Source organism: Coffea arabica, chromosome 4e (genome assembly GCF_036785885.1).
Source record: "Coffea arabica cultivar ET-39 chromosome 4e, Coffea Arabica ET-39 HiFi, whole genome shotgun sequence".
In the NCBI taxonomy this organism is placed as follows: domain Eukaryota; kingdom Viridiplantae; phylum Streptophyta; class Magnoliopsida; order Gentianales; family Rubiaceae; genus Coffea; species Coffea arabica.
In genome coordinates this window covers 4,585,336-4,603,457 of record NC_092317.1, presented here as the reverse complement: position 1 = coordinate 4,603,457, position 18,122 = coordinate 4,585,336, and the positions used below count along the sequence as shown (strand labels likewise).

General features: G+C 37.4%; 4 protein-coding genes across 7 annotated transcripts; all 4 read right to left on the bottom strand.

The window, feature by feature from the left end:
- Nucleotides 1–54: 54 nt before the first annotated feature.
- On the bottom strand, nucleotides 55–4,690 carry LOC113742307 (protein ENHANCED DISEASE RESISTANCE 2-like). Of its 3 annotated transcripts, XM_072047291.1 has the most exons (4): nucleotides 4,480–4,690; nucleotides 3,999–4,044; nucleotides 1,692–2,852; nucleotides 55–453 (listed from the first exon to the last, which is right to left on the bottom strand). In XM_072047291.1, coding segments are annotated over exons 2-4 (1,167 nt in total). In that variant the 5' UTR covers nucleotides 4,004–4,044; nucleotides 4,480–4,690; the 3' UTR covers nucleotides 55–452. The 3 variants fall into 3 exon arrangements, with proteins under 3 accessions (XP_071903392.1, XP_027125924.1, XP_071903393.1); XM_027270123.2 differs by lacking the exon at nucleotides 3,999–4,044 and having other exon boundaries at nucleotides 4,480–4,688; XM_072047292.1 differs by lacking the exons at nucleotides 3,999–4,044; nucleotides 4,480–4,690 and adding an exon at nucleotides 4,191–4,422.
- A 580-nt stretch (nucleotides 4,691–5,270) lies between these two features.
- LOC113741211 (uncharacterized) lies at nucleotides 5,271–10,194 on the bottom strand. Of its 2 annotated transcripts, none has more exons than XR_003460561.2 (11): nucleotides 9,658–10,194; nucleotides 9,471–9,539; nucleotides 9,195–9,290; nucleotides 8,954–9,078; nucleotides 8,524–8,719; nucleotides 8,110–8,285; nucleotides 7,365–7,494; nucleotides 6,878–7,038; nucleotides 6,214–6,370; nucleotides 5,989–6,091; nucleotides 5,271–5,667 (listed from the first exon to the last, which is right to left on the bottom strand). XR_003460561.2 is itself a non-coding variant. In XM_027268706.2 (11 exons), the coding sequence occupies exons 1-11, from the start codon at nucleotides 9,949–9,951 to the stop codon at nucleotides 5,445–5,447; spliced, it is 1,647 nt and encodes a 548-aa protein (XP_027124507.2). In that variant the 5' UTR covers nucleotides 9,952–10,192; the 3' UTR covers nucleotides 5,271–5,444. The 2 variants fall into 2 exon arrangements, 1 of the variants encoding a protein (XP_027124507.2); XM_027268706.2 differs by having other exon boundaries at nucleotides 6,214–6,287; nucleotides 9,658–10,192.
- A 508-nt stretch (nucleotides 10,195–10,702) lies between these two features.
- Nucleotides 10,703–13,611, bottom strand: LOC113742209 (uncharacterized). Its single transcript, XM_027269979.2, has 10 exons — nucleotides 13,387–13,611; nucleotides 13,121–13,292; nucleotides 12,858–13,021; nucleotides 12,592–12,763; nucleotides 12,297–12,492; nucleotides 11,751–11,821; nucleotides 11,583–11,660; nucleotides 11,264–11,351; nucleotides 11,098–11,153; nucleotides 10,703–10,989 (listed from the first exon to the last, which is right to left on the bottom strand). Exons 1-10 carry the CDS (start codon nucleotides 13,450–13,452, stop codon nucleotides 10,913–10,915), a joined length of 1,140 nt encoding a protein of 379 aa, XP_027125780.1. The 5' UTR covers nucleotides 13,453–13,611; the 3' UTR covers nucleotides 10,703–10,912.
- Nucleotides 13,612–15,082: 1,471 nt separating this feature from the next.
- LOC113742208 (nudix hydrolase 17, mitochondrial-like) lies at nucleotides 15,083–17,487 on the bottom strand. Its single transcript, XM_027269978.2, has 5 exons — nucleotides 17,040–17,487; nucleotides 16,555–16,675; nucleotides 16,334–16,417; nucleotides 16,099–16,227; nucleotides 15,083–15,986 (listed from the first exon to the last, which is right to left on the bottom strand). The coding sequence occupies exons 1-5, from the start codon at nucleotides 17,126–17,128 to the stop codon at nucleotides 15,636–15,638; spliced, it is 774 nt and encodes a 257-aa protein (XP_027125779.1). The 5' UTR covers nucleotides 17,129–17,487; the 3' UTR covers nucleotides 15,083–15,635.
- Between the last annotated feature and the right edge of the window lie 635 nt (nucleotides 17,488–18,122).

Genomic DNA, 18,122 nt, shown 5'->3' with positions numbered 1-18,122 from the left:
CGGTGGCCTTCCTCTTTAAAGTAAAACACATAAACCAGTCTTAACACATCAATATTATGTAATGACCCATCAAAGTTTTGAGGGACTGTCTCCTTTCACTGATTCTACGACAATATGACTGCAAATACATCGTAATACCGCTCACCCAAATACATTGTCATACCATTGCAAATACATTGAAAGGGAGGTTAGGGAAGGGGGAATTTGTTGGCAGTCAGAAACAATAAAGAATGCAATGTTAATACTGTAACTATTTACAGAGCAAAACAATCTGATTGTGCACAGGTAGCCACAAGACCCGATTTTGACAACAGACCAATAGATTTTAATGCCGCCAGAACTTCCCTCATTGAATTGATAAGACGGAGTCAGTCAGTAGGTAGCAGGAGCAACCATGGAGAAGCCAAATGCCCATTGATTCTTCATTAGATGTCAGCCTGGTACTCAGCATATCTGCAAAGTTCAAAGTAAAAGAGAGAAATTTCATAATGCAGTGATAAAACACAAGAAGTCTATATTTCCTTCACCATCTGAGAGCCTCATACGTTACGTTCTTCACCATTTGAGAGCCATAGGTAGTAATCTTATGTCTAATACTCGTCCAACCGTAATGATGTAACAAACATTTCAAAGGTTGCTCGAAAACAAAAAAAATTCAAAGGTTAAAATAAATAAATAAATAAAACTGACATATCAACTACAAGATGAGGCTACTTCATGACAAGTTTAACAGAAATATACTGAAACCGCAATTTACAAGCTAACATTTTTCCAAACACGATTTGCATGTTTCAACTTGTAAGTGTTCTCTTGTCAAAGAAAAATATTATGTCCAACATTATTCAAATCGAAATGGTTTCGCATCCACCCTCAGAAAAACAAAGTAAATTGCAAAGGAAAAAGAGAGCTAATAGGAAAGCAGGAATGCAAATGGGGCATCAAAGACTACAGTAATAGGAATGCAAGGTAAAAGCAAACAACAGCATAACATATTCCAGAAACAAAGTAGTGGTGAAAAAGCAGATTTGCCAAAGTGAAGAGGAGATTAAAAAATGAAAATATACAGTTCTTTGTATTACAAGGAAAACCAGGGAATCAAATCAAAATCATTTTGCACTATGCACTGGGATACAGTAAAATCTTTAAAAGTAAGAAAGCAGATCCAGCAGGAACTGGCAACACTTCAGCTTATTTATGATGCAAAAATATGAACCATTCCAGCTTCTTCCCTAGACATCATGTTGCCAATTCCAGAACCAGAAGATATGGCTCTAGGGGAGAGGTACAAGCGTAAATAAGGAGGAGTGAAGAAGTAGCCTTCGCCTTACTCCAATAGGGCTTTCTATAATGATTCGTTTGGGTAGAATTACAATTGCCTTATTGTGCCCAAATCTACCAACTCTTCCAGATATCATAAATCAGATTTCAATTGTATACTTTCAGTACAACTTTTATGTACTAAAATTCCTAAATCATTCTATGTTAACTTTCAAAACATCTTAATAAATGGAGACATTTCAAATGTTTAAAGGAAAAAAGACCACCACAGAGAATTTGTCTCCTATCATGGGTACCAGAGATTGGAATAATGCCGCAGCTGCAGAGCTTCATGAGTTAAGACTGCAGAGGTGAGGGACTAGCTAATTCTATACAATGTATTTGATGCAAAGTTTATGCTTCAGAAAACTTACCATTTAATTGTATCTGCTTTACATTTTTCATTGCCATGTGAAGAACCAGAATCAGAGCTACTTTCTGTGTCCTCTTTAGTTTCATCATCAGTAATCCCCTTGGCATGCAAAGAACCATAATCAGAGCTATTTTCTTGGGTGCATTTACTTGTTTCCTCTTTACTTTTCTCATTGACATGTGAAGAACCAGAATCAGAGCTACTTTCTTTGTCCTCTTTAGTTTGATCATCAATAATACCGTTGGTATGCAAAGAACCAGAACCAGAACCAGAACCAGGACCAGAACTATTTTCTTGAGTGCCTGGAAGAATAAAACTCCCAATAGACTTCCATAATCGCATCGATAGAGAAGACTGCATACCCAGGCTGCCATAAGAATGCATTTCAATAGGCCTTGCTGAAGCTGGGTTCAACTCAGAAAATCTAAAAGCCCCTAAGATTCGTTCAGGAAGCTCTGACTCGGTCTGACTCTCAATGAGAAAAGCCAAATCAACGGTGAGAGTTGTTATGTAGCCAAAAGCCAGATGAACAATTGCATTTGCTACCATTGAAGATGCAATATCTATGTCAACTTCTATAAAATTATCTCCTTGGCTATACTTGCACGAAAGTGCCCTGCCAATTATGCATATAGCCTGCTCACCAACTGCTTTTTTAACTATCCAAGGTCCTTTAACAATATTTGCAATCATCTTTAACCTAGAAATCCTAAAATTATTATCCCCTTTCAAGAACTGGTCCACTAAAGATCCCTCTGGAAAAGAACTCATAGAGACAAAATATGCAACAGCACTAAAATTTTCCTTGCTTGGGACCTGCAGGTTGAAGGCCCAGACAAATGGTTCACCACCTGCTGGAAATTCCTCCTGTAGCACTTTCCTAACACGATGATTTGGATCGTTTAAAAGCTCCGAAAGTTTTGTAGAACCTTTAACCCAATCAAAACCTAGTGGCTTCAGAAGGTATTCACCAGCAGGCACTTTAACCCTCGTTGTAAAATAATCTGGTCCCCTTACCTTAAAAGAATCACCCAGTGGAGAAGCCCATCCATTAGAACAGTTATCTGGATCACAGAGTGGGACAGCACCTTCTGATCTAACTCTCTCTAGCCATGCAGGCTCATCATTTCCGTCAAGATTGGCCATGAGAAAAGAAAATAATCTGCTCAGAAAAATTAAGCACATGATAAGGGGATTGTAATTGTCTTTGATCTTCAACATTTGTATCAATTAAGAACAGAGTCAACATGCTGAACTTACAGGAATTAGTGACACCTAAAAAAGGTAAAAATTTACTGCAAAAATAATCCAAATTAAACACTGAAGGGGACGTTAGGCGGTAAGCCACATGCTTTGAAAAGAGCCACTCTTTAGCAGGACATTTTTACTCCGTAACAAGTTCGTCTCATTTCACATGTAGCTAAAAATTTTCCAAGTATTGGGAGAGCATTTACATCATAATCTTTCAATGAACCACACATAATAAAAAATATATTAGAATAGTTTCTGATTGTTAATAGACAATCAAGGCATCACTTCCAAGTTTAGACCCTGAAAAATTCCTCCATCTCTTGAAAATACAACAATAAATCTCAATGCTAACACCATTTAGATTTTAAAAAAAAAAATCAACAGTTTTTTGCCAAGTGGCAAAAATGCTCACTCATCATTCAGTACCTAAGAGAATTCAAATGCCATTTACTTTCTGTGCAAATATGGACGTCTTAGAATGTCAACTATTAATCTCCAAAAATTATACCAGATGCTAAGTTAGATAACTAGTAATTAATAATGATAGCTAGCAATCCCCAATGTGGTTGCAAAATCTAAAAGCCTCTACACCAATGTTTCTTCTTCTTTTTTTTCCCTTTTTCTTTCCTTAATTTTGGATAAAGATTCTTTTTTCTTCTATTATGAGCAAACCCACATTTTTAATAAGGTCAGCATGTACATTCCTTTTTTTCCTTCTATATAGCAACTCAGCGTCCCATAAGTACTCCATAAATTGATAATTAGAAGGATAGAAGCTCATCAATTTGCATGCAACATTAACTTCAACTCAGATATTTCACATACAAATGCCATACCCTACGACTTTTACAAAAATATAAGTTCTGAAACTGAAATAAGGCACCATAAAATGCTAACAATTTCCTGATGAAAAAGGTTTATTTCTAGCTGCAAAACACTTGTGTAGAAGTATATGCAATAGACGCATATTTACAGGTTATTTGCAGATGTATCCTAAGCTTAATCACCAGATGGTTAATGTGCCTGTTTTTCAGATAAACAGACTTAAGAAACCTACGCCATCAATATGAGCCTTATCGCCAGAAAATCAAAGGAGGCAAATTCTGAAGACAAAAGAGAAGCAATTTTTACGATTAGTCTATGAAAATCAAAGAGGTACATGCAATTTACATATATGTATGATCAATCCTCAAAAGCAAAAGAATAAAAGATTATCAGTGAAAACCAGAAAAAACATCCGTTTGCTCACCTCATTATGATTCAATGAAATACAATTAACACGAAAAATAGGAAAGAAAGGACGGAGAAAAATTGATTCTTTGAGCTGAAAAATTCCATCTTAAACAAAACCCAAAAGAATATTTTCAACGTCTCTTATCCGGGTTGCAAAATCAAGGCAAGAAACAGCATCACATTGAACTAACAACACCAAAAAAAAAATGCATAATTCCATAAAAGTCCTTGAACAGTAAAAGAAAACAAGAAAATCCCGCGAAAAATTAAGAGAGAAAAAAGAAAGTTCTGGGAAATTGCAGTACCTCGTTACGTTCGCAAATCTGGATTGGAAGTGTTTTGTATTAAAAGATTGGGGGGTTTTAAAGATGCGATTTTGTGGAAATATCTATGGAAAATGGGAGTTTTCTTGTTAACGCGGTCTTTAATTTCTTTACCAGTATGTTGTTTCTTATATTACTGTCAGGATGCCTCCTGATTCGTTGGATAATGATCGAAACAGGAAGGTAAGGCAAGGTGAAGATGGTGGGCTCCCTCTACTTTCAAGATTTTAATTTTTTTTTGGGGGGGGGGGGGCCGAGGGGGTGAAATTTCTATATTTTAATTACTGTAGCAGTCCTGATAGTTTTAGAATGTTTATTTCCTTCCCCTTGCATTTCTTTCCATTCTTTTCCATCACAATCTTCCTCTAAACTGCCCCTCTTCCTCTTCTTTTGCTCTTTTCAACTCCCTCAGATTTCCAATGGTTGCAATTCATCATCCAGTGGACAAACAGTAATCGACCACTACTGATGAAACCCTAACACATTTAACTCCCCATTCATTTAAATAAGTATTATATTGCTCTCAAGTCCCTTCCTATATATATATATATATATATATATATATATATATATATATATTTTTTTTTTTTTTTTTTTGATAATCTCGAGTCCCTTTCTACTGACCAATACAATTAATCAATTATGGAACACCGGCCCACAACTCATGTGCAATCAAAATCCACATCTCATAGATAATCTATACATTACTGCATTATAGACAAGTTTGCTGATCAAAAGAGACAACATTTCAACGAGGTATAATGCCTGCAAAGTGCGCCAACCTGACCCAAAACTTAGCTATACCCAATAATTCAAGTCAATAGTCATCCACACTCTAAAGCATCTTTTGAGTAACAGATAAATAAGTAGTTGTATTGCACAAGTCGCCCCACTACTAATGCTTTTAATACAAGTTTGGTACAAACTGCAAGAAATGGCAAAAGCAACTAGCGCTGGACTTCAGGGTGCGGAGAAGTACTTTTGGTTTTTGGCTCTCGTCTAAATAATTTACAGTAAGCTGTTCTTCCCACCAAGGTGAATACAAGTGTCATGATGAAAATTGCAGGAGAGTAAATCATGAGTGAACAACGTGGCAGGGGACTAGTAACTCTCCATGAAACTGGTGCTTCCATGCCAACTGATGCGAATCTTTTACCAGATTGCTTTTTCCTACAAAAATTAAGCGTGAGGCTGATCAGAAACAAGTGTAATCCTGTTATACATTCTGCTCAGGGGAAAAAAAAAAAGAAAAAGAAAAAATTGTAATCCATATATATGCACTGCAGATGTGACTTCTTATTCAGAATTCAACTGATAATGCTTAATGACAACATGCGAGACACAAGTTCAAAAACATGGCAATAAATCAAGCTACTTGCACTCTACTAAGGATAAAACATTCAGAGTTTAATCTACCCATTTGTCCAGATATGCTCATGTAAAAAAATAATGATATACTTTTGTCTAACATAAGTGCAATATAATTCATACCCCAAAAAGTCCTTAATTGACTTCCACAGATAGGCCATACTTTTGCCCCGATGATCTGAAGCAGGCTTTGTATGCTGGTCATGATCATCACCTCCAGGTATCTCTGATTAGTTAATGAAACAAAATTAATCACTGGAGTAGAGTAATAAAACTAAAGACAAACAGAGACACGAGTTCTAAATCTGGTTCATTTACCAAAGAGAATCAAAGGGAGAGCAAATTTACCACTGGATGAAATGCTGTCCCTGGATGTTTGCCTCAGCAAAGCCAACTCTTCAACTAGTGAGCGTTCTGCATCACTAGTGTCATCATGGAAGCATGTTAAATAGAGAATAACCTTGTAGTAGTCAAGACAAATATCCAATGGCGCATACCGAACAATCTAACAAAAACGCAAAGACCACATTTTTTAGTAGCAAAACAACTTGGATTATTCATAAAATGATGCTTAACAAGATTCTTTAAAACAAATGACCAACAATTCCACTTGATCATATGAAGCAAGGCCAAAGAGTAAGGAGTCAAGGATATCATAAACCAAAATTGAAGTCGCTTTTTCTCTTTGTATCAAGGAGAAAAATAAATCAAGAATACTATATTACTGTGCCATTGAGAAGTGAATATTATCCTCAGAAGTTTTAAGCTTTTAAAGTAGCTCCTCTTACTTCCGTACTGATTGATGGATGTTAAAGGAAATTTTAATGTACTCAGAATCTATTATAACGATGAAAATTTTCATGTAATCAAAGCCATAGCCCTACAAAAGGGAAAAAAATACAATCCTGAACAAGTAGTTAAACGCAAAACACAGGCCAATCGTAACATCTAGGACCGAGAAAACCAAGGGTGTATATGTGTAAAACTAGTACAAATGCAATGAGAGACACACCTGATATCTTTCGGGATCTGAATATTTACAGAGAAGCAATGATCGCCTCGTACAGAGGGCTTTTTTATATGCGGAACTCCCATGGACCGCATCTTTATTGTATCCCCAGGCTGAATTCCAGGAGGGATGTGAAGATCTCTGATACCCTCCACTGTTCTGACCTGCTCAACAAAGTATGCTATAATTGTAAATATTCAAAGAATACCATGCATTTTCTAAAGGCACAAAGAGTTCTCTCTCTGCTGAAGTAAATTCTGCAAAGAACCAGCTAACTAAAGGGCAAAAGAAAAGTTGCTATACACACCATCTAAGAAAGAAGATGACATTTCCACAGTCAAAGTTCACCAGTACCATATGGCAAACTTTGCCTAATTTGTAGCTATGGTTGTAACCAGAAACATTTTTGCATTGAATCGCATGAGACAGCTTTCAGAAAGAAGTACTATGGATTTGATCCAGCTTTGGTGCCAAAATTACAGTGATTTACCTTGACAACAGTACCCAGAATGGCTTCAGTAAAATCAACTTTGACTTTTGAGTACAAATTGAGACCGTCCCTCTGAATCCCGTGCTTTTCTTCTATATGGAGAACAATGAAGAGGTCACCAGCTATGCCCCTAGATTAACCAAAATAAGCTTTTGTTTAAAACACAACTACCAACTTCAAGTTCACTAGTGCTACAAGACAAAACAGGCAGGAAATAGAGTCGACTGTGAAAGAAACAAAATTTTTTAAAAACACAGTGGTGAAAAAATTAATCATAATGGCTAGGGAAAGTCAAAACCTTATATGAAGAAATTCATAATGGCTAGTTAAGGAGTTAAGCTGTGTAATTCTTTTTGCATCCTGTTCCCTGACACCAAACTGGATAAAGAGATAACGATACAAAGTCCTTTAGATAGTCTTTTAGAAACAGAAACAGCACAAAAACTCAAACATCCCCCATTTTCCTCAAGTAAAAGAGAAAAATGAAAAGATATCACACTGGCCTCCTACAAAACCTGAATCAATCTATAAAACAAAGCAAGGAAGAAAATTCTTGCTTGCACATTGATATAAAAAATCTCAATGTCTATGCCAAGCACAATTCAGATTTCCTAACTCCCCACAATAGGTACAGCTCCACAATATTATATCCTGTATAACTTTATTCCCAAAAAAAAAAAAAAAAAACTTGCACCTTTTACAAGACCTTATAAGCAGGATATATAACTAAATTTTCAGCAAATACCTTTTGTTGTCAATATTTCCCTCTCCTTGAACTTGCATTGTTGCTCCATTATCAATACCAGGTGGAATCACTATGTTAATTCTTCTTTTTGACTGTATCCGACCATTGCCACCACATGTTCGACAATGGTCTGTGATTATCTTACCAACACCCCCACATTTTGCACATGTAGACACCTAGAGATATCATATATTTCCACAGAACGTCAAAAATGGCTTGAAGATAAAAAGAATTTTGCAAATAGAAGCTTTCAGAATTGGTGTTTCTTAGCTGGAACTTAGTTTAGATGTATGACAACCATTAGACTGAAAGGATACGTTCTAAACAAACTGACCAGTTGAAATAATGATAAAGAAGACTTTTTATCCTCTAATGCATACATCAACAATTACAACAATTACTTGAACAAAATACCTGAGACATTATTCCGAAAGGTGTTTGTTGAGTTTTAGCCACTCCACCTCTACCTCCACATGCATTGCATATTTTTATACTATTGCTGGTTTTTGCACCTGTACCACTGCAATCATTGCATGTCTCTAAAGAAGGTACTTCAATTTCTCGCTGACTTCCAAAAATTGATTCCTCAAAACTCAAACACAAGTCATATCTACAATATAAAAGTTACGCAATCAACATTTAGTTCTCCTTCTTTAAGTAAACACCAAATCAACGTAGACAGTGCTGAACCAGAAAGCATCATCTACAGCAAACAGTATTTGCCTTCAACATCGCTCTGATAAGTTAGGAATATACATTAAATCAGAACCATAAACCCCAAAACTAGATCATAAAGGCTGGTGGCAAAAGCAAACATAGAGAATTTACGGTGGCAGAAAGATACCTAATGTCAAGATCTTGACGGCTCTTACTTCTAAAACTGAAATTGAAACCCCCTGGTTCACCACTTCCTCCGAAGAAACTGCTCGACTCACCAAAATATTCAGAAAAGATTTCGAAAGGATCCACCTAAGGACCCAAAAAATCAACTATTAATAAACCATATAAGACCAAACAACCAACTTTCAATGTCAAGAAAAGCAAATGTTCTAAAGCAATGTAACAAAATAAAAACAGGAACTTACTCCTTGCGAACCACTAGTGGAACCAACAAAATCTCCACGTAAACCTGCCTCACCAAAGCGATCATATGCAGACCTTTTCTCATCATCTGATAACACCTACACATAGAAACTACATTTTAACACCCATAAAGAACCCTTAAATTGGACAGCAGAACGGCAGAATCCGGTGTAAGCATTTCAGCGCTATTTAAACGTTCAAATCAAAATACTCGGACCTCAATGCAAATTCACTATAATCTTTTGAACTGAATATTCGAAAAACAGAAGCAGACGCACCTCATAAGCAGCACTAATCTCTTTGAACTTTTCTTCAGCACCTGGCTTTTTATTCACATCAGGATGATACTGTTTTATCCGATCAACAATTCAGGCAATACAATCGAACAATTTAAAATTACAAACTTTTACTATTAATATAGAAATTAAAAATAAATAGAAAAAGATTAAGCAAAAAAGATTGAACCTTGCGGGCGAGTTTGCGATAGGCAGCTTTGATGTCTTGCAAGGAAGCATTTTTACTGACGCTGAGAACCGAGTAGTAATCGGGAGTCTTGGCAGCAGCTCGGGCTATGATAGGGCTCAAACGACGGCGTCTGGGACTGAAGCTGTAGAATAGATTAAAGGGAACGTTAGATGATGAAGAGGAGGGGGAGAATTTGAGGGATTGGGTTTTGGGGGAAGTGAAATTTGGATAAAAGTTCGGGTTAGAAAAGGTGTTGTTGGTTGGATTGGGTTTTGGAGTTACTGCCAATTGCATTGCATTGATTTTTGGGAGAGAAGAGGAGGGATTGCGTTTTGGAGTTTTGGGGAAATTTGCCTTGTTTGGATTGCCGATTTCCGTCAAAAAATTACATCGTTTTTCGTGATCACATTTCCCTGTTACCTTTTTTCCCTCACATACATCAAATCGCTACAGTAATTTTTCCATGAAAAATCACGGAAAATGCAATCCAAACACAACCTTAGGTGGGTTTTAGGAGGGTTCTTGATGGACACTAGTATGAGATATCAAGTTACACAGCGTTATGCAAAGCAAAATTATCTTGAAGGCGTGATTCTTCGGAAGTTGCATCCTACTCAATCAATGAGGAGATCGGACGAGTGGACCACAAAACTCCTCTAATTTTACGTGCAAGTACATTCCTAGAATTATTTTCAACCATTTAAACAGCTAAATGTGATTGAGACAATTCTTGGGATCCCTTCTTCCCAATTCGTGCCTCAGAGCTAAATCGTGAAAATGAAACAGTATTTGCATATATGACCTTCATTCAACTCTAATCCCTTCCATAGAATCTTTCTTTCTTGATCCTACTGAGCCCACCTTCGGAGTCAGAACACATAGTGATCACCGTGCGATGCTTAAAGATGAGAGAAGCCATCCTAGACGTTTTACTCAATCAACTTCTCTAGAAGCGATCCATGGGTTTTTGCAGACCAGCATGCAATAGTTGGTGGAGTGGGCAATTGTAAACTTTTAAGTTACGCATGGCTAGAGCAAATCCAAGGACAGAAAGGATCAACACACGTTCAGTGTTTAAGAGAACAATAATTCATTTACAAGCGGTCAAGCATTTACCAAGACTACTTAGCTGAACCAAAATGAGAGACTACATTCCATGCCCTTACGCAGGGCTTTACAAGATCTAGTTGTCCATGTAACTCTAGTGATCACAACATGTGGCTCGTAGAAGAAGTTCTTGGCTAGGAGAAGCTTCTCATCCACCTCGTTTGTCTGCTTTCCGAAGTCTGTCCATCAAGTAATGTGCCACTGATTCATATCCCATCTCCCTTGCTATGTTTTAATCCAGAAGAAAAGGCAAAAAAACTTCCGCATCACTATATACAGTAACAAGTTTGGGTGCCAAAAGCACTGATCAAGAATAAAGTCTTGTGTTCAAACCTTTGAAAATAGCTATCCCAGTTGGTGCCATGTTGCGCTTCTTCAAGCAAAAGGAGCTGTAACATAAGAACACATCAGGAGAATTTCAGGTCCACAATGGCTTAGCAACATACATGCTGCAATGGCAAGTACAATGTAATCATGTGCCAGAAGTCTCCTGCTGTACCTGTTACAGATCCAATATGGTTTAGTTCCTTTTTCTTCAACACAGTGAGGGCACATCCACTCTTGATTTGCTCTGACGTCCTCAATTTCTTGCAAAGACCATGATAATAGAGCTTCAGTTCTAATAATACAACATCCTCCAAGTCATATTTGATTAAAGCCACACAAGATACAGAAGTAAACTATGACTATGCATGTATCAGCATCCAAATGCCTCGTCAAAGGTGTCAATTAAGGTGGTCATAAGAAGCCTGAATCAATTTAGTTATCTCCAAATTACAAAGCTGAGATTTCCAGCTTTACTTTGTGTATTAGCATACCTTCACCATATCTGACCTTGAGACAAGCTCGACAGAGAACACCATTGCTCGAGTGACAAACCGAGCAATCTGTCTTCCCTGCACCAAAATGAATGATTTTCACTTGGCAAATTTTACAAAAGTAACTTAATTATACAAAAACACTTAGTATTTCATCAAGCAACTAACCTATGCATGGCTGGTCCATGTCTAGATCACCACATCTTCTGCAATCTTCTTCACCACACAATTTCTTTTGCCTGCATTTGTTATTTGACAGTGGCAAATAGCTTATCGCTCTATATGTGATGGAAATAATACCAATACTGGAATATAACCAGAATGAAGTATGGTAATGTTTAGAACCAAATAATTAAGCATAAATCCACACTCTTAGCCAAGGTTAGCAACTGAGAGCACCAATAGCTCTATAGAGAGAAGAATGAGAGGGAGAGAGAGCTTAAGCTTAGAGGAGTAACGGGCTGAGTTTCACCACCTTCTGCTTAAACGGGGCAACTCATCGGATAGTTACTAAGTTCATGTGAGACTACATAGATCATGCCACTCAGGTGCTCGTTTGTGGCAAAAATATACGAGGAATAGATACTTGAATCAGTTCAAGACAGCATATCTAGACAATCATCATCTTCATTTGATCAGCACTTTCTTTTCCTTCTATATTCTTCACTTTTAGTAGTACACAAAATATTTATACAAAGGAACCAACTAGCTAACCTGCAGAAATGGCAGCAAATACCGTAAGTTGGATCATACAAACTTCCCCTCCCTTTACTCGAGCAACGCCGCGCCAAAGCATCTGGGGAAAGCCACGCAATTTCACCCCTTTTCACCCTCATTAATGGTGCATTTGCAGGCCTCTTCTTCTCACCATCATCTTCAACATCACTAAGCTGGGAAAGCCCACTTTCCCCTGAAAATTGAAAACCAACCCATGAGATTGTAAAATTACACATCCAATCCAATTATCCAAAAGTCAAAACAAACAGTCCTAATATTCCTTGATATAAACCTTTAACTGATAATTCCGAGATGCATGATTTCCCTTTGAGACGATTCGAACGGCGCAAAGGGGTGGAGGAATAATCAACTTTATGCCATTTTCTTTTCCCAGATTTTGCTGAGGAGGTAAGGGATCGAAGTTCTGATACAGCTTTTTGAACTCCCAAAGAAGCTAACCGAGCCTTTTAAAACCAAAGAATTGAAATGAAGTAACTTGAAATCAGTTCAGTAACTGACGACTCGAAAAATGGTTAAAAAGATGGAGAAATAAAGAACCTGGTTTTCCAAAATGCGGGCTTTTCTGAGGCTTTCATAATCAGTTTTGGCTCGGAGCCTTCCCATCCTTCCCATCCTTTTCACCCTCATTAATGGTGCATTTGCAGGCCTCTTCTTCTCACCATCATCTTCAACATCACTAAGCTGGGAAAGCCCACTTTCCCCTGAAAATTGAAAACCAACCCATGAGATTGTAAAATTACACATCCAATCCAATTATCCAAGAGTCAAAACAAACAGTCCTAATATTCCTTGATATAAACCTTTAACTGATAATTCCGAGATGCATGATTTCCCTTTGAGACGATTCGAACGGCGCAAAGGGGTGGAGGAATAATCAACTTTATGCCATTTTCTTTTCCCAGATTTTGCTGAGGAGGTAAGGGATCGAAGTTCTGATACAGCTTTTTGAACTCCCAAAGAAGCTAACCGAGCCTTTTAAAACCAAAGAATTGAAATGAAGTAACTTAAAATCAGTTCAGTAACTGACGACTCGAAAAATGGTTAAAAAGATGGAGAAATAAAGAACCTGGTTTTCCAAAATGCGGGCTTTTCTGAGGCTTTCATAATCAGTTTTGGCTCGGAGCCTTCCCATCCTTAAAAAGGAGGGGATTTGGTTCAATGGTGAAACGTTGGTGTCTTCTTAATTTGGGGGCTTTAAGGTTTAAGGGCAGAAGCGGCAAATGCGTGCTAATTTGGTTTGGGGGCAGGGAGGTAGCCGTTGGTGACGCATATCAAAATTTTGAACTGTGTTCTCGGGAGCGAGCCACATATGGTCTTGCATGCCTTGAGTCGAATACAGCCGTTTATTCTTACATGCCCCGATCATAGGCACGGTTTAAAGTCGTTGTCGCAGTTACGGTTGCAGCCTGGACTGTTTCATATTAACCTCGATATATCGATCACGGACTCGGTTAGGTGCAAATTTTGAAGTATTTAATATTCTAAAAATTGTGAATAATATTCAAAAATATGCTAAACAAAAATAATAAAAAAATTAGCAAAAGAAAATCTGTAAAATGTAAATTTGCGATTTGACTCGAATCGACTCGACCGAGACTATCCATATCAGAAACTTCTCCATCGAATTCTCGGTGATTCGACCAATTTTTCAACGATCCATGTATTTCGGAGCCATCTTGTCCTCGTTTCGGAACAGAGAGATCCATTCCGATGATGACTCGACTGAGTCGTCTCTTTCTCCGCCAAGACTTTGAACCATGATCATAGGTTGCTTAGGAGCGAGCACTTACAGGTATTTTTGTCAACATAACCCTTGTATTGACAACGAATTCAAACACATGTTGAGAGGCCAACTTGTATCCGCAACACCTATATGTTCCTGTACTATAATTTTGGAAACTTGTACGTTTTCTACATTGTGATTTTGGCTTTTCAAGATTGGCAGATTATAGAAGGCATTAATCTAACCAAATAAAGGCGTTAATGGAGACTGGGATGGAACACAAGCTTTGTGCAGCCTGCAAATGTCTGAGTCACTATTGATATTACTCACACAAGGGACTTTGTTTATTTATTTTGGTAAATAAACAAGAGATTTCATGTACTTGGTGAGATAAGACACAAGGTGACTGACTACCTTCCATTGTATGGACCAAAGTCAAGATCTTTGCTTTATTTACATTCAGATGTCTAAGCTGAAAACAAAATCAAAAACTATTGATAGAAAAGGATCAAAGAAAAAATAGAAACTCCTGATAAACCTTCAATGCGAGTTGGGCTTAGTTTCTAGCAGTTATAGGAGGACATAAGCGTGATGATGTCACTTACGATCACGAGGGCTAATAGGCTTCAGGAAAGGCATTTCGGTTTTATCTTCCAATCTTGAATGATGAACTCTCAGTGTGCATCACATACTTCGGAAAGTATATATATATGAAGCGAAGGCAATATGAACTTGTCAACTTCAATAAAGGAAACAGAAGAAGCTTGACAAGCTCCACTAGGAAATGGTGAGTGGAAGATGGTTGAGCTGATAAACCATTAAGAAATGGCAACTCAGTCATTTAAGCAGATTGGACAAGGTTGATGTTTTTTCTTGTTTGCAGGTTTCAGCTACAATACCAGGTTGTATCTAAAGGTGGTGTTGATAACACGGTGTTTAAGAGCAATTCCAAAACATTCAGCAGCAAGAATTTAAGATTTTGCAAAGTCAACTCCTTTTGTATCGATTAATCAACTCAATAGAATCTGTAGTCCACTGATAAAAGAAACACATCAAGTTCTCATTCAATCTTGGTGTGCTTTGCAGTCACATCTGATAACAAGTACAGAGATTTACAGAGATGTATATTAATCAGCAAACTTAGTACGTAGGAGACAACCTTAAAAGAATTAATGAATTTGAATGAATAAAAGAATGGATTTGAACCTTTGTACATCTCTAAATCCTCCTCCTCCTACTTCTCTATGAACTAGCTAGATATTTCTAAGCAACTCAGCTTTGTGGTTGCTCAGAATTTCGAAGTCCTACACAAGTGGAACAAGTGCCCTTTTACTGCCTTTGTACGCATTAGTGCCTTTTAACATGTACATACATTGGCAATGGTCATCTCTAACCTTGATCCCAAAGAGCTTGAGCTGCTGAAAGATCGGAGCTGAGATATGCTTAAAGAGGTTGTTTAGGCCACGAATCCGAATTGTTTCCATTGACTAACACAGATTCTTCAATTTCTGCCACCCTGCCAATTTTGGATTCCAGAGTTCTCAACCAATCCTAATAAATTGGCATCAGGCATCCGGGCTCCTAGATTTTAACTAGACTAACAAGGTAACGCCACGATCAACATCCTCATCTCCAACTTGTGCTACCCTACCAATTCTTGATTCTTCAGTAGAACAAGGTGGAAGTGGTAGGTTAAAGATCATGCGTATCCGGCATTCATCTTCCTTTCTTTGAAGATATGTAAGTTGACCAAAGGAACAATTAATGTCATCGTTTTGTCCACTCAGAGCTGGTCTGCCAAATTTTGGCTCTTCATTTCTCAATAGATCTGATAAACTTGGAGTCCGCTCTTCCCCTGCATTCTCCTGTTTGAAAAGAAAGCAATCCAATGCCTCCTTCATCCACTCATGAGCACATAGTATTCTTGCTTCATTAGCAGACAGCTGTAGCACAAAATAAATCACAAGATCAGAACCCTGATTCAGCCTTCCAAATTCAACCCTATCATTCAATCATCATAATAAACATAGAAATACTACTCTTCTCTGAACTTACCCATATGCGTTGACGAACATCTTTCTCAGGCCAGCAGTCTAATTCCTCTGTGACCCGAAAAGCCAACATATGACCTTCGTGGAATGCGTCTTGGCTCTTGCTCTTGAATGTCCAAACTCCCAAATTATCCTGCAATAACATGTAATGCATAGAAATTAGAGACTTGCTTATGAATCAATGCATGTTCTGATATTCATGATCCCAATTCAAGAGATATATACTTGCAAATACTCACCTCAACATGCCCAATTACCCCAGCCTCTTCCATGGTCTCTCGTATAGCAGCCTGTTCAATGGTTTCATCAAGCTCCCAACCACCCTGATAATTCAATAGCATAAAAAACAATGTCAACTAGCGAATAGTCATAAGTTTCAATAATTGCTCTCATATTCAACAACCAAAAAACAATAAACATGTGGAACTACACATATGCACATCACTTAAAAAAAATTTACCTTAGGAAACATCATTCTTGGACTCTTCTGTGAGCTGATCAATAGGAATTCTAATTCACTGCTTAACTTCCCATGAACAGGGGCAGCCCTGTGAGTTTTCCTGAATCTATATGGAATGCATCTGCAAGTTATCAGATCAAAGTAAGATTTTAGAAAGAATCCAAAAACATCACAATCAAGACTTTGAAAAAAAAGAATTACTAAAACAGTATCAGGTCTCCCTTCTCCCCTTTCCCTTCAATTTCCTCTCCAGCCATCAAAAATAGAAAACAACTCGATCGTAGAAAATTCACAAAGGGGAAAGGTTTCGAAGAAGATTCCAAAACTTTCCCAATTCCTTGGAAAAGCCACTCCAAGAAATGAAATCCCACAAATATTTCACTCAAAATTTCAAATCCCACATGAAAATTTTCTTCATTTCCATTTTCCCAGCAAGATTTAGCTTCAAATTACACCAAAAGAAAAGGAAAAGGATGAATACACACCCAACAACTTGACGACAGCCCTCAAAATTATATCTTTGGAGGTCTCTTCCAGTGCGAGAAGGCATTGAAACCAACTTCTTGATTTGCATGATGATTGAATACTCAAAATCTCGTTTTTTCTCCCAAGGAACTACTTACAAGGAAAAGGGATCTTCCTACTTTCCCACGAAAGAAGAAAGGGACAAAGAAACAAGGCACCTGATATATTTAGGAGCTGAATTTCCGTTAAACCGTTAAAAAAACTCTCTGGCAAACAAACTCAACTGAATTGCCGGTTTTGAATTTTGATTTGTGAATGTTGCTGCTATTTCTTGCAAAGGGTAGATCACTAGATTGTGGATAAGAAATGGTTGGGCTGTCCGGTCCTTTAATAGAGAAAAGGGGCAAAGAAAATTACACGTAAGGTAAAGTATGGTCAATGATTAGTTGTATTTTGCGGGAATTGTTGTATTTTCTGGGAAGAAGGCGTGAGGTGATTTTATAGTACGACGCGGTTGCGTCGCTTTCGATTTCGACAGCCCCATTATGGACGCCCCGTGTCGTGTCGTTTATGTGGATCCAAAATTCTTACATATGACATCTATCTTTACATAGACTTTAGCCCATAAAATATTACCATGCCGTACGAAGTTAGGAAGTTAGGGTGGCTCGATTGAGCCATCAAATTGGTACCCTAGTTGTACAAAGTTTCGGTTATATATATATATATATATATATATATATATATATATATTTAGTGGATTTAGTTCTTCGGGGGCATCCGATAAATTTGAGTGGATTTACATAGAAGCAAATGAAGTAGCACATCATCTAAAACAAAATCTAATTACTGTCGGTATGGAAGGAACGGGATTTAAGAAATGAAGAGAAGAAAAGAGAATTTGAACTCAAAAATTTCTAATTTGCGAGGTCTCAAATTAGGGGTGTGAATCGAAATCGAAATCGGTAATTTAAAATTTTGAAATCAGAATTTTTCGAAAATTTGGTATCAGAATTGTGCAAGTTATTTACCATAAAAGAAAAATGAAGGAGAGAAAGAGAGAGAGAGAATATTATGCATGCAGTGTTCTTTTTCTTTTTGGT

Coding starts and splice junctions, on each gene's coding strand:
- LOC113741211 (XM_027268706.2), bottom strand. CDS start 9,951: ATGCAATTGGCAGTAACTCCAAAACCCAATCCAACCAACAACACCTTT. Junction 6,288..6,877: donor CAGATCCCGAAAGATATCAG/GTGTGTCTCTCA, acceptor TGATGACACTAG/TGATGCAGAACGCTCACTAG. Junction 5,668..5,988: donor TCAATTAAGGACTTTTTGGG/GTATGAATTATA, acceptor TAATTTTTGTAG/GAAAAAGCAATCTGGTAAAA.
- LOC113742209 (XM_027269979.2), bottom strand. CDS start 13,452: ATGGGAAGGCTCCGAGCCAAAACTGATTATGAAAGCCTCAGAAAAGCC. Junction 11,822..12,296: donor ATTTGCTGCCATTTCTGCAG/GTTAGCTAGTTG, acceptor TAACAAATGCAG/GCAAAAGAAATTGTGTGGTG. Junction 11,661..11,750: donor CATGGACCAGCCATGCATAG/GTTAGTTGCTTG, acceptor ATTTTGGTGCAG/GGAAGACAGATTGCTCGGTT.
- LOC113742208 (XM_027269978.2), bottom strand. CDS start 17,128: ATGCAAATCAAGAAGTTGGTTTCAATGCCTTCTCGCACTGGAAGAGAC. Junction 16,676..17,039: donor GGCTGTCGTCAAGTTGTTGG/GTGTGTATTCAT, acceptor GATAACTTGCAG/ATGCATTCCATATAGATTCA. Junction 16,228..16,333: donor GGGTAATTGGGCATGTTGAG/GTGAGTATTTGC, acceptor ATGTTATTGCAG/GATAATTTGGGAGTTTGGAC.